Here is a 14,970-nt window from a genome sequence, read left to right on the forward strand (position 1 = left end):
TTCTACTTATTTTATTATTATTATTAATTAAGAGATTGAAAATTCTTGTGAAATATGTTCTGATAATCTGCAGATTCAGTATATTCGAGTTATCAATGCTGAGAGATACATGTAGTAAACGTAATTAAGCATATTGTATGATAAGGTTGGACAAATTCTAGGATGGTGTATTTTTCTTATGACGAGATCAGGTCTTGAGAAATTGTGCTGAAGCGAAACTTAACATTTTGAGAAATTCTTATTTAGTTTTTCTGTATTGTTATGGATTTCGGACAATTTTGTTTATTTTTTAAACAGAATTTCCGTTAATGCCAGTAATAGTACTAATTTTGAATATGGAAGAAAGGAAGATCTAAATTCTCCGATGAGATTGTAGCGAGTTTCAATTTATATAATACATCAATTATGTGTGTCTCATGTAGTCGAATATACGAGGAATAACTGAAAATTTTTGAGCCTTCAGGAAACTGTAAGAAGTACCTGATAATGCCTTTATTTTTCATCGTAATCCCCGGGTACATCAACCTACTCGCTCCAGCAGTGCTGAAGTACCCTTATTCTTGTAGAAAAATACCTCTTAAAATTATGATTCACAAGAACTCCTCCACGGTGTAATGACGTCAGTATCAACTGCAAAACGTCATCCACCTAGAGCCTTTTGCAGATTTAAGAACAAATGGAAGTCTGAGGGGGATAAATCTGGTGAATTGGGTGAATGAGGCACGAGTTCAAAGGCATTTACGAATATTGCCATGGCAACTGCTGAGTTGTGTCTGGAGCATTGTCGCTGTGGTTGAGAACTCCTCTAGTCATCATTTGTGACTCCCTTTCTTGGATTTGAATACTAAGTTTTTTTTCACAAGGTCAGTATAATCTTGTCTTATGATGGTGTGATCCGTTGAAGATAATTAATCACTACCACACTCTGGAAATCCCAAAAGCCTAATACCATTACATTGCCAGTGAAAAGAGTGATCTTTGCCTTCTTGGGGTGGAAAATGCAGGTTGCTTTCATTGTTTGGATTGTTGTTTGTTTCATTCATTCATAGTGATGAATCGAAGCAGAAAATTATCAACGTCACGTTTAAATATTTCTAAATTGTTCAGCGACGTGAAGTCATTTTGTACTAGTTTCCCAAAATTCTGCGTACAGCAAGCAACGCAAAAAATCAAGGTGATGACATACGAAAGGACAGATTTGCCTAAAATATTGAGCATATTCTGGTAAATATCGGATGTTGATATTCTTTTCAACTGGGGATAGTTTATGACAGCTCTGTATATATTTTCTTTTTTATTTTCCCAGTTTCTGATTCTAACTCACTTCAAGGACTTGTCAAAGATAAGACAAAAAGAGATCCTTATAACCATGAAGGCGGTATGTTACCAACAAAGGTGGTACTATTGTGAAACATAATTTTTTCTATTCTAGCTTTTTTGTTTCAGTGTTAGGCACAAAACTTTTCAGTCATTTCTCCTACATAACTTTTCTTAAGCATAAGACCTTATCATAATCTCGATTTTCCATTTATTTGACTTACTGGACTTTATATACATACATGTAAGAATTGTCAGTAGCTACTTAAAGTATATTATAAAACAGTTGTCAGTAAGGTCATAGTATATGGTTTATCCGTTGTTTTTCAGCGGCAAAGTACAAATCGACACCGGAAGATAGGGGAGAAGTAATAGATGGATTAATATTTTCACCTGATGACAGCATAAGCTTGTCTCTTGAATATTACGATAGGTAAGTAATAGTTTTTACTTTTAGCAAGAGCATGAACAATAATCTATTATCTTTATTTAGTGTATCCCTTTAATTTGTTGATATTAAATACAGATGTTTTGGGCATTTTAAAAGATTGTACATATAAAACTAAATTTAAATTAAAATTAACACTAGAAAAGCTTGCAAATGCGAACCGGAGCAAATTATGTAGACCTAATATTAGTTTTCTAGTCCCGATATTGGCGTTTCGTTGAATTTTATTAAAATGTTTGTAATCCGATTCACACAGTGGATATTAAATAAACAATAAAGTCTTAACAAAATTGATCATGGTAGTACTACTCCCCTTTATTCGTTTCCATTATCTATGATAGTGGTGAATAGTAGTTAAATTCTAAAGAATCCATTTGTTGGAGAGCAAAATTGTGAGCTTGAGTCAAGCTATGCCATCCAGTCCTTATTAGTGTTGTAAAATTTCCAGAAATTTTGAACCTGCTGGTAAACAGTTTTTTCCGGTTTCTTTCCGGAAAAATTGGGAAAATAACAAAAATATTTGTATTAGGTTTGTTTTACTAGTAATGGCACCGTTTTTTTTTTTTTTTTTTCTCGGACGCGTCAAAAATGTAAGTTGAGAAACTTCGATATTGTGAATATTTAAAAAAACAAGCATTCGAAACTAAAACTGCTGTATAATTATTCTTGAAAATTAATAATCTGCACTCATTTCCTTTATGTGTCTTTTAGTCGTTTACTCCTAGTTGTGCATTAATTACAGAACTTTTATGATTGCATACACATTTACCATCATGAAGCGTTTCTGTTGCAAGAAATAGGACTCTTGAATGAAACTGAGTTCTTATTGTGCTCTTTGATCTGGTGAAATTTTCTTAATTTTAACCAAATTACTTCTTAAAAGAAAGAGAAGTAGGCAAATTTCACCAACACTTATGCACTAAGACTATTATTTAATATTGAAATACAGACTTTAATATAAACTTAATGTTCAAAGTTTGTACGTAAACAAATACATGTTTTCTAGTAAGACAAATTATCAATATATATAAAAATGAAAGTGACTGTATTTGTAACTTCACAACTCTTGAACCACCAGACTGATCTCGATAAAAAAACTTTCAACATAGAAGAGGTTCGGGATTGGGATGGATTTTACCATTTAACTTTGAAGGTGCAACTTGGAGGAAGGAAGTGCGGATATATATTGAAAATTACCGATCTTAGTGTCGAACCCATAGTTTTTGGGGTTGCTGAGATGAACAGTGACATTTCCGATGAAGCTTAAATTCAAATTCAGCACTGCAACTTAGGGGAGGGGGAAGGGGATGTGTATATATAAGCCGATATCAGTGTCGGATTCATAGTTTTCGGGGTCGCTGAGATGAATAGTGACATTTCCGATGCAATGTAAATCCAAATTCAACGCCGAAACTTTAGGGAGCGGGAAGGGGATGATATATAAAAAATGATCGAAAATGACGGATATTATTGTTGAATGCGTAGTTTTCGGGTCGCTGAGATGAACAGTGACACTTCTAATGCCGTTTAAATCCAAATTCAGCGCCGTGACCTGAAGCGGGGGAGACGGGAGATATATTACAAATGATCGAAAATTACCGATATTAATGTCGAATCCAAAGTTTTTGAAGTTGCTGTGATGAACAGTAACACTTCCGATGCCGTTTAAAACCAAATTCAGGCCCGCAACTTGGGCAGGAAGAGATATATTAAAATGACTGAAAATGGCCTATATGTAGTGTCGAATCCATAGTTTTCTGGGTGGCTGAGATCAACAGTGACACTTCCGATGCCGTTTAAATCCAAATTTAGCCCCCATTAGCACTCCTAAAGGGGAAGGGTGACATGTAAAAGTAATTGAAAATGACTGATACTAGTGTTGAATTCATAGTTTTGGGGATCCCTAAATTCTTTGGTGACAGTTTTGGTGCCCTTTATACCCAAAATGAAACTATTCTCCCTGTGCGAAGAACGGGTATTCAGCTAGTCTTTAATAATAACGAACGGAAGTTTCACATGTTAAATTCTTTAATATATTTGTCGCTGCTCAAATTTACGCGTTTGTGTATATGTAAATAAGGTCATCTATCATTTTGAGTTCGAAAAATATACAAATAATAAAGAAGGATTTTTATCAGAAATCAGAAAACTAAAAACTAAAATTAAAAGCTATTGCTTTAAGTATTTTTCCTGCTAGCGAAATACGTTGTGTATATATGCTGCAGACACGATACAGCAAATAAGATTAGCATCAGGCGAAGAAATAGTTTTTAAATTATATTTTTCGGGTTTTGCCAACATTTCCGAACAAAAGATTTTTTATAATGGTTTCAAAATTTCCGAAAAGTTTACAAAGTACAAGGAAGATACGTATCTCCATAAAATATATATTTGACTTTAACATACTGGTATTAACTAAAATGATTCTGGTCCTGTTACTTTAATACTTCCCTGCCATAAAGCGGTAACTTTATAAGATTTCTTAAGATAATTTAAATGCGTCTATATTAATTAATCTAACTAGGATTATATTTTAGTATATTTTGTATCCATAACTCCATTCTATCAGGGTGCTAACTTTAAAGGAGTGGTGCAAATATATTTTTTGCCACAAAATTTCCCTGTTCTAATACAAGAAACATAAATACTGAATGGTCTTAACTGTAAAGTAGTAAATTTAAAATAGTTTTTATTTTAAAAGCATAATGTAGTAAAATATTCGAAAATTTCAAATTTTCCGTTTTTTTCAGGCTGGGGTAAAAAACGGTAGAAAACTGTTTTTTTTTAACCCAAAATTTCCGGTTTTTTCCAGGCCTTTACAACACTAGTCCTTAGACCCCCGCGGTCGTTCTGAAGAACCATGAACCATTCACCTGCCCGAAACTCAATTGATTATTGTATTTTTCTATTTTGTGTGTTATTATTGACTCATTTAGCCTACATGACATAATCGATGGTAGATACTTCGTTTTATTTCAGGAACATCCGTTTTGACCGACATTTAGCTAACTTATAACGATCAAATGGATAAGTCAAATAACTTCGTATTTTCGTGTGACAACGAAAGTTCATTTTAGGTTCGCTGAAAAAAAGGCATAGGACGATAAGTTCTACGTGTATTCTCATGCAATACATGTCCTTATCTTCCTCATGTGTGGGCCTATTTAAAATTCCTCGTTCCGGAATTTTAGACAGCAATTATAATTTTCTCTTTCATTGTGGTGTTTACACGTTAACTTAAAACATAAAAATTGAAAGTTCTGTGTGTAGCACATTTCTTCTTTGGAACCTATAGTAAAAGTACTGGCAGAAATGTGTCATGCTTGACCTATCCATAAAGGGATGATGTATATCATTTACAGTAGCCTCATCAATTTTTTTCCACCGAATATCTTTTTATGAAGAGACGGAAGAATAAGACATAGTAGCCAGGTCATACAAATAGAATAAGCAAATAAAAAAGTGATGTGCGTGAGTTAGGTCAAGAATTACCCTATACAATAATTCATCATTTAGGTTCATGATGTGCATCAGTGTAAATGAAATATGATATTGACGTGAATAAGCGCGTTAATGCCGCGTGGTCTAAAAATCATTCAGACGAAATGGTGTTAGTGTCCCAAATGTCAGGGTATCGAGTCGCAGTCGCAGCGGGTCAAGCCTAACGTCATTTGACATATAAAAGTTGAAACTAATAAATGTGCGAAAAAATGTGCAATTCTTATAGTCAGATGTGAGGTATTGCATCGTATACATGTGTGAACTTTCCCAAAACTGCATTACACTTTACAATTTTATTTCGATAAAGATGCAAACACTGCGCAGGCCCATGAAGAAAATTTGTGTTGCTTATGGGAAAGATACTTATAAAAAACAACAGGCGAAAGGTAGTTCGGTGTTCGTTTCCTTCCTTCCTGGAAATTTCGATGTCCAGGATGGTCTTTGCAATGGATGACCAATCATACCAAAAGTGGATGATATTCTGGCAAAAATCGAGCAAGAGTGGCGTGTAAGCATGCAAGCAGTCATGATATCGCAAAGGACCAAAACATCCATCACCAAATAGTGTTGAAGGATTTGAAGGAAGCTGGCTACAAAAACAAGCTCAGCTTTTTAAGGGCCACACAATATGACTCAAAAACATCTACTCGATCGAATTTCTATCTGCAAATCTGTACTGAAATCTAACAAACTTGATTCCTTTCTAAAGCGGTTGATCACAAGCGATAAAAAAAAAAAAATGGATAACCTACGACAACAATGTGCGAAAAAGATCTTGGTCGAAGCGAGGAGAAACTCCACAGTCAGGTGAAGCTCCACACTGACGACCAGGAAGATTATGCTGTGTGTTTGGTGGGATTAGAAAGGCACCTAGCATGATGAGCTGCTGCTGCCGGGCAGAACGATAAACTCGAACCTGTACTGTCGAGAATTAGCACTAGTGCACTTAGGAATTAAAAACAAACGTCCGGAACTGATCAGCGGAAAAGGTATCGTATACAACGCTTACAACTCTAGATTTCATAGATTTTTAACGACCCGTCAGAAGATAAGAGAACTAGGCTGGGAGGTTTTAATATATCCACCGTATAATCCGGACATGGCACTGTCAGACTTATTTGTTTCGATCTCTACCGAACTCCCTGAATGGTATTAAGTTAGTTTAAAAGGAGGCCGGTGAAAACCACGTGTCACAGTTTTTTGACTAGAAACACAGTAGTTCTATAGCGACGATATTATGGTGTTGCGGAATAATTGCAGAATTAATCGAACAGAATGACGCATATGTTGTTTCATAATGGTAATTTCAAATAACAATAGAAGTATTTTCAATGTTAATCTCCAGAGGCTCATTACTTTTTAGACAACCTGATAGTTGTGAATCCTGGGCGACCTTTCCTTCAAAGTTGAAGGTGCACCACCTAAATTGTTTTGACGCAGAGCGCGAACCCTGAAGGAATGAGGGAGGAGGGTTAATATTTTTGGAGAAAATTCTCTTTCACTGAAAACGTACTGGGGACGTGAATAGTATTATACGTTATCAGAAGCTTGTAAATTAAAAACGGTAATTCACATATAGGGCTAATGAACATAAATTTCACATGTAGACCTACGTAGTTAGTGAGTAAACTAGTAGTTAACGGTATCACTAATTTTACATAGTTTAGTAATTGTAGATGTCCAAATACGTGAATACTCGAAACATTTTAGTATATATATACATACATATATATATATATATATATATATATATATATATATATATATATATATCCTTCTGTTTCCTTTCCATTTCAACTGTTATGATTTGTTTTGAAGCAAGGACACTACTTTTTAAACTGTCTCTATGATTCTAGCCATTAATAACCCCTTCCTTTACGGTTATTCCTTCATTGAAACGTACACTTTTTATACAAATCTTTAGTTATTACCAGTCTTAGATTTAACTTTTTCTTCCTCTGACATTTCAGTGGCCCACTTTTTGACCCTCCTTGTGGACATTTGTATAGAAGTTTCATATTCAAATTATGTTTGATTTCTAAGGACAAGATGAACATACACAGTATAGATATTAATTAGTTTATAGTTGTACAAACAACTAGATTGACCCCAAAAGTGTAGTTGCATAAAAGAAAGGATTAAGAGCCTGAAAGGGCAATCTCTACCTGCCATCAAAATTGGGATAATTGACACTATATCATGTGTAGAAGTTGCTGCGGGTACGTTAGGTTATCCAGTAAATCTTGATGAGTTGGCAAGCCTCATAATTTAATCACTTAATTGTCCTTATGCTAAATCAGGAAAGCATATGATTAGCTACTACTAAAGTTAAGTGGCATTTTCTGTGGCAGATTCTACCAATAAAGGTTAATTTCACTGTATTAGAAAATTATACTCATGAAATGAAGTTACTTTTATTAGCGTTCGATTTCTCTGTTTCCATTAAAAATGAAGCTAGTTCGCTTTGGCTTTCATCGCCTACGGAGAAAATAAACATTGCAGTGTAAAACAAATCATTTGTTCATCTGCGAAATCTCGTCACCTTGTTCTACAGTATTAGCATTTGAGTGAAGGTGATGTAAATGTGAAAAGTAAGTGGCGGGAAAGCATTTCTCCCTCGAGTCTCTCTCTCTTGATGCTAGGCCTCTTGTTCTCTCTCGCGCGCAATCACCATGGCAACGGCTGACGGCATCATCAGCAGGGGGAAGAAGCTTTCTTTCTCCTGTGTCGTCATCGCATGGCTATCGAATGCACGCTTACAAACGAGAACAAAGATATTTAGTTCAGCTTCGATTATAACTTCACAATTGTAGTGTACTCCCAAGCCGTTTTAGATTTACGATGTTTTTCGCAGGGCCATCCATGTAGGGACGTTATCTTCTGTCTTTTACAGATTTGCGATCCAAATAAGATTGTTTGACAGTGCAATTTCATGCTCAAAATGTATAGCTTTCATTGCGATTTAACATATTTTCAGTGTATTGTATGCTCGATGATAATGGTGTAACAGTGCAAGACGTGGAGCAACAAGTTTGGAACCACCCTGAAAAAGCTTCGACAACCTGTTTTACCTTTAATAAGAAAAATCCATGAAGCGGTGTCGCGTAATAAAGTGTGAAGTGGATTGAGCTTGTTTGTATCTCAATTGTTAGCTCACTGATTTATTATTATTATTATTAGCTGTGCTTGTGTTTGCAGGTTTGACTTTCAGTGTTGTCTGAGGGATTTATTCTCTGACACAATGTCGTGAACACAGGTGGGAAATAGCTTAGCTAGTGGACCTTACATCTACAAAGCTGTAATAACAGCGTTCGGAATCGATCCTCTGACTACATCGTCAGTTCCTATTATATGGTACGTGACATACCTTTTTATTCAAAAACTCAAAATTGAAACGAACAACTTATTTTTTCTTTACATTTTTTATGTAGATATTTATTACACATGAGATCTTGAATCTGGGAGCGACTGAATTGCACACACTCTAAATCGAAAATTGCGCACAAATCTCTGTTAGCTATTTTGAACATACATTTTTGTCCAACGATACCACAATGGTAGTTTTAAAATCTGTGCGCAAGCAAGATTTTCCTTCAGACTAGGATAGAAACAGAAATTGGAAGTAAAATACTTCATACTGCTTCAATATCAAGTTATGTCTCTTCAAATCTTCCTTTCTTTGTGTATTAGTATCTCTTTTCGCAATTGATCTTAATTTCTGATTGTATCTTCAACAAAGATGAAATCACCTGATAAATATATAGACCCGGTGAATAGAATTGTTTATTGTAATGTTTGTGAAATGCTTCCACCCCATTTGTCGTTCGAGGAGCTACTTTTGCAATTAATTAACGTCTGTCGTCTCTCTACAAAACCTATATATATATATATATATATATAAACACTTCTGTCTATAAATGCTCATCACCTTTGGTATAAATAAGGAAATTCTTTTGCCAATACAGTCACACATATATACAAACATAACCGGAGAGCATATGTTCCATCTGACAACATTGCTTAATTTTCTGTGCGCAATCCTGTACATTATGACAGTTTGTCAACGGCTTATCAGATAAAACTGATAAAACCGGAAAAGTGTGAACAATTTCATTGCAGGCCTTGAATCTTGTTGAATTTGATGCATATGTTCGTATTTTTTAGATAGACTTCATTTTGTACCATGTCTCGTCTTTGGTTACTAAATAAAGCATCGCATTAGTGTCTTTAAAGCTTAGCCACTGAACAATAAATTAGTAAATAGTTTAATTAATAAGTAAATGACTAATAGTAGAAAAGTAATTTGGTTTAAGAGTAATAAAATTATAAGTAAAATTGTATAGTAAGCAGAGTGAAAAGCTGCTCGATTTCCGGTGGGAGCTCATATGGTTCGGACCCCACGTGAAGCTGTAGATTCACATTTCATACAACCTTGGTACTGAACGGGACGCTAAACTCCAAATAACTAACCCCCTCCCCCAAAGAAGGTAAAAACCAGAAATATAAAGACTAAGTCATAGTTGCGAAAAGGAATCTAATTCCGTAGACTTCGTAAAATCAAAGAGATCCTGCTGTCGAGATGGATGAGAATGAATAGGCCTAAAGGTAAACGGAAGGCAATATGTGTACAATGGAAATGTGAACATCAATGGAGGCTCTTGAAGGATGTAACATTGGTAACAATCTAATTCTTTTAAGCTACAAACTGAAGGAGAAAAGCTTATAAGAATTAGTACATTAGGAAGCTTTCTTCCCGTAACTTGCAGTGATAGTATTTATTTATTTATTTATTTATTTATTTTGCCAATGTGACTTCCATCAAATACCACTGGTATAAATAAAAAATTGTGTGAGTAAATGTGTGTATGAAGATTTAAATGAAAAGTGAATGTAGGTGGAAATGTGTTAATGTATTGTATGCTGGTCCCTCATAAACACAAACTCCCTTTTCGTACTTTGGAAATGCCATGTTGCTTTGATCGAAGCAGTTTTAATGCATGATTTTTTTTTTTTTTTTTTTTTTAATTTTAACTTGAGAACTGAGAAACTAATCGTGTCCAATTTTTTCGTAATTACATTGGGCGTTGATGAAAGGTTTATAAACCAAGACATATTTACATCCTTGAAAAATGTCTAAAAAAAATTGTCATAACAACACAATACATGAGTATACGGTTGGATTGCGTAAGAGAGTGAGGAAGTTCATGTAGCAGCAATGCTGCTTACCGTTTCACTTCGCGACTGTGCATATATCTGGCATCGTAACGTTATCATAAGACACAGTGTTGGGTAAGTTACTTGTAAAAATGTAACGCGTTACAAGTTACTTTACTTTCTCTTAAAAGGTAACGCGTTAGTAACGCGTTACTTGCAACAAAAAGTAACTGTTACTTTACTTCGAAAGTAACGCGTTACTAACGCGTTACTTTTAGGTCCGAAACTTTAAAAATGTGAAAAAATATGACTTCAATTTTCCGTACTACTATTACTATCGCTATTATTATTATTATTATTATTATTATTATTATTATTATTATTATTATTATTATTATTATTATTATTATTATTATTATTATTATTGCACGTTCTGAATCGCTTTATGTAAATGCAAGGACAAATTTTTACTTGATATATGAACATTTTCATATAATGTAACGTTGATAAAATACCATACTGCGTTACTCATACGGATGGAAACGAGCGATTTTTCTTTCAAACTCGATTCGACTAGAAACATACATCTTTGAGCTCGAACCGAGAACTAGGCTCGAAAAATTTCCTCCAACTCGACTCGAATTGGGTCGAGTTTCGAGTCGAGTCGAGCCAAATCCGGTGTGTAATTTCGAGTACATTCTTCAAGTATATTACATAGACAGTATAATTATGAATGACACTACTACTACTACAACTTATATTATTATTATTATTATTATTATTATTATTATTATTATTATTATTATTATTATTATTATTATTATTATTATTATTATTATTATTATTATTATTATTATTATTATTATAAAATCACTATATAAACATGAAAGATAGGGAGTTTGTATTTGAATACTAAGAAACTACTTGATTGCTAACCTCGGTAGTCGTAAAATGTAGGAGTCAAGAACATTGTTCACTGGCTTCTGAATTTGGGTTGAGGGTCTAGGTTGAGTATTCGGGCTCGTGCCAAATACTATTAAATGTTACATGGCACTGGCCAAATGTCTTCAAAACTGCTCGGCCCAGGTTTAGAATTGTCAACGACTCGAGCAGCTCGGCTCACAGCTCATTCACTATCGATCCGAACCGAGAAGTGAGGCGAGTCCAACAGCTCACCCAACCGACTCGGCTAGAGCCCTCGGCTCATATGAGCCGAACCGAGCTGATGGCTCATTCCTCCCAAGCCAGCTCGAGCCGATGGTTCACCCCAAGTGAGCCGGCTCGAGCCATCTTCTCAGTTGAGCCGAGCCGAGCTAAGTTTGTTATAAATATCTATTGTGGTCTCGCTATCGAGACGAGACGAGATGCGAGCAGTGTCCCATCTCGTGAGCAACACTAAAAGTATTTCATATTACTATTTAGCTTACATTTCTCATGGCTTTCGTTTTCCAGTGTAATCAGGTCATGATTTTAAGACGAGTTAAAACGAACGAGCCATTTATCAAAGTCGACTGGACTCGAAATTCGACGCGAAAAACTGAATCGGCTCGGAACTCGACTCGAGGATATTATCTTTAACTTGACTCGAAACTCGACATGAATTCGAGTCGAGTCGAGTTTTAGCTTGACTCGTGCTTATCTCTATACGTTAGAAAAAATGGTTGCTTATTATTATTCTGCTAAACTAATTATATAATAATAACAATGTTATGTAAAATTAAAAATACAGAATATAGAGAAACATTACACTACAACTAATAAAATGAGAACACATGAACTGAGAGTGAATCAAAACTTGCCAGTAACTCTAAAATCGATACATGCTTTTTAAAGCTAGTTTCAAACTCTATAATCAACCGGACTCAAGCAAACTGATCTGAAAGAACTCCAATATTACACACCATCAGCAAACTATTTTCTAGTAATAAAGTAGGCCTGCTCATCAGAACACAGTTTATTCATATTTACCCCTTACTGTAAATCGTTAATTGTGGCACCCTAATTGTTGATAAGTATTTTCCGCCGGGGCACTTCAGACACTTTACTTTTAAATTCTGTCCACCATCATCCTCAGTTCTTAAGAAAAAAGTATTCTGGAAAAAAGGAAAAAATGTAACGCGTTACTAGGAAACGTTACTTAAAAAGTAACGCGTTACAAGTAACGCGTTACTTGCGTTACGTTACTTCCCAAGGCTGATAAGACATTAGCTTAATTTTGCATTTCAAATGCCATTACCTGATATGTGTTTATGGACATTAGCTGATGTTTATTTATTAACAAAATATAGTAACAGATGTGAAGTCGTTTCACACTTTAAAAGATCAACAATGAAACATGGGGGAACTATTCTGGAAAGATGTTAACCAGGAAATAAAATTAAACGCTTTATTCCAACACTCATTGCTGTTAGCGTAGGTGCCTTTGGTGTGGGAGACCCGGGTTCGATTCTCGGCAGGAGCACATCTGGTTCGGATTCCATGTTAAACTTAGATCCACGTCTCATATAGCCTCGCTGCTGAACGGGACGCTAAACTTAAAATCAAATCAACCGAAAATTCACTGATGGGGAATTCGAACTCGAGATCTTCCAATTGTAAAGTAACTGGAAGATGTTGGTGTAAGGAAAAGGGAAGATAATAAGCAATGGCGGATCTAAAAGGTAAAAACTGGGGAGCCACTCACAACCCAGACTATGGTAGATATAGCCTATCACGAGTTTACTACGAACTTTCAAAAATATATAAATAATGGCTTCAATTATTTTTGTCACACAGAAAACTGGGAGGGGGGGGCTACAACGGTAACGGGCGAGAAGTGCTTAAAATCAGCACTAGCCCGAATATAAAAGGTAGAAGAAATTATTATTTTATAAACACATGTAGAAATAATTATATAAATACATATCATTATTATAAGATCGATGAATATGCAAATATAAATATTAAATAGAATTAATGTCCAATAAATGTTTTACAACGAAGGAATCTCTGAAGCATTTGATTTTACGAACCACGTAATATAAGTAGCAAATAGTTATCGTTTTATTTGATGCCTTACAAACCGGAATTTGTGATAACCTTGAAGCAGCAGTAATTGTTTCCAAAACCATTTTTAAATTTGTGAGATTCCTTCTTATCCTTTGTCCTTCAAATCTGAATTATTACCAAAAAGAAAACAATTGCGATTTGTTTCATACTGTGAAAATACGGTAGACTCCCAAGCTATTGGAATTCAATACTCAAAACTTGAAGTTCATCTATAACTACTGGTTGCAATAGATTAATAAGATCAAAGGTAGAACTTGTTCCTCGGACCCTGAATCGATATCAGAAACCCATTATTCGCTATGCCTTACTATTTTTGATCTATGGCGTTAAAGATTGAAACCGGAAATGTAATTTGAACCATTTACGAATTGAATAGGTTACTAAGGAAGGAAGAATCTATTCTTGGGAAGCTGAATCAATTGCAAAAAAACAGCATCTCGATATCTCCTACCGTTTTTGTTATACGAAAATCAGTATTGAAACCGGAAGTAGTAAGTAAATTACAACCACTTCCGATTTTGTAGAGTGTTATCGGTTTTCATGGTATGTTCTCTTGACACCTTGAATCGATCGCAGAAAACCGCTTGTCCGTACTTATCACCATTTTTGTTCTATAGCGATAAATGTTGAAACTACTAATTTGAAATGACTAATTTGAACTACTTCCAGTTTGAATAGAGAGTTAACGGAGAAGATGGAATCTATTCTTGGGACGCTGAATCAATGGCAATAAAAACCATCTCGATATCCCTTACCATTTTTGCTTTGGTTTTGGTAGAGTTGTGGGTTGTGAGTGGTACGTACTCTTGGACGCTGAATCGACTGCAGAAAACCGCTTGTCGCTATATATGACCATTTCTGCTCTTTGTCGATAAATATTGAAACCGGAAACGGTTAATTTGAACCACTTCGCTTTTGAATAGATGGTTAATGGAGAAGGCGGATTCTATTCTTGGGAACTAAATCAATTCCAAAAAACCGCATCTCGGTATGTCTTACGACTTTTTTTTTTTTTTTTTTTAATCTGAAAATCAGTATTGAAACTGGAAGTAATAGTAAATTTCGACCACTTCTGGTTTTGGTAAAGTATTCGGGGTAATCGTGGTATGTTACCTTGAGACGCTTAATAGTTCGCACCAAAAAAAAAAAAAACTCTTCTCGCTATCTGTTACCATTTTTGTTCCATGGCGATGAACGTTGAAACCGGAAGTGGCTAATTAAAAGAGTTAACGGAGGAGATGGAACTTATCCTTGAGACGCTGAATAGATTGCAAAGTATCACATCTCGATATATCTCTTACATGTTTGCTCTTATATCTGTCGATAGACAGGCGAAGATTTCAAAACTATGGGAATTAAATACTCAAACTTGAAGTATAGGTCTACATCTATAGGTCTAACTATTGGTTTCAATAGATTAATAATGTCAAAGATATAATCTGTTCCTCGGACGCTAAATCCCTATCAAAAAAGACATTACTAGCTATGGCTTACTGTTTATG

The 14,970-nt window shown here is 34.9% G+C and overlaps 1 protein-coding gene across 2 annotated transcripts in view; it reads left to right on the forward strand.

The window, feature by feature from the left end:
• Window positions 1–14,970, forward strand: part of LOC145671199 (uncharacterized) — a 270,858-nt gene that overhangs the window by 211,959 nt on the left and 43,929 nt on the right. For both annotated transcript variants that reach the window (XM_081740054.1, XM_081740053.1), the window contains exon 5: window positions 1,648–1,750. In XM_081740054.1, coding sequence (XP_081596180.1) covers window positions 1,648–1,750 — 103 coding nt within the window. The remainder of the gene's footprint in view (window positions 1–1,647; window positions 1,751–14,970) is intronic.

The sequence above is a fragment of the Thermobia domestica genome, chromosome 15, assembly GCF_964235325.1.
Source record: "Thermobia domestica chromosome 15, izTheDome1.hap1.1, whole genome shotgun sequence".
NCBI lineage: Eukaryota > Metazoa > Arthropoda > Insecta > Zygentoma > Lepismatidae > Thermobia > Thermobia domestica.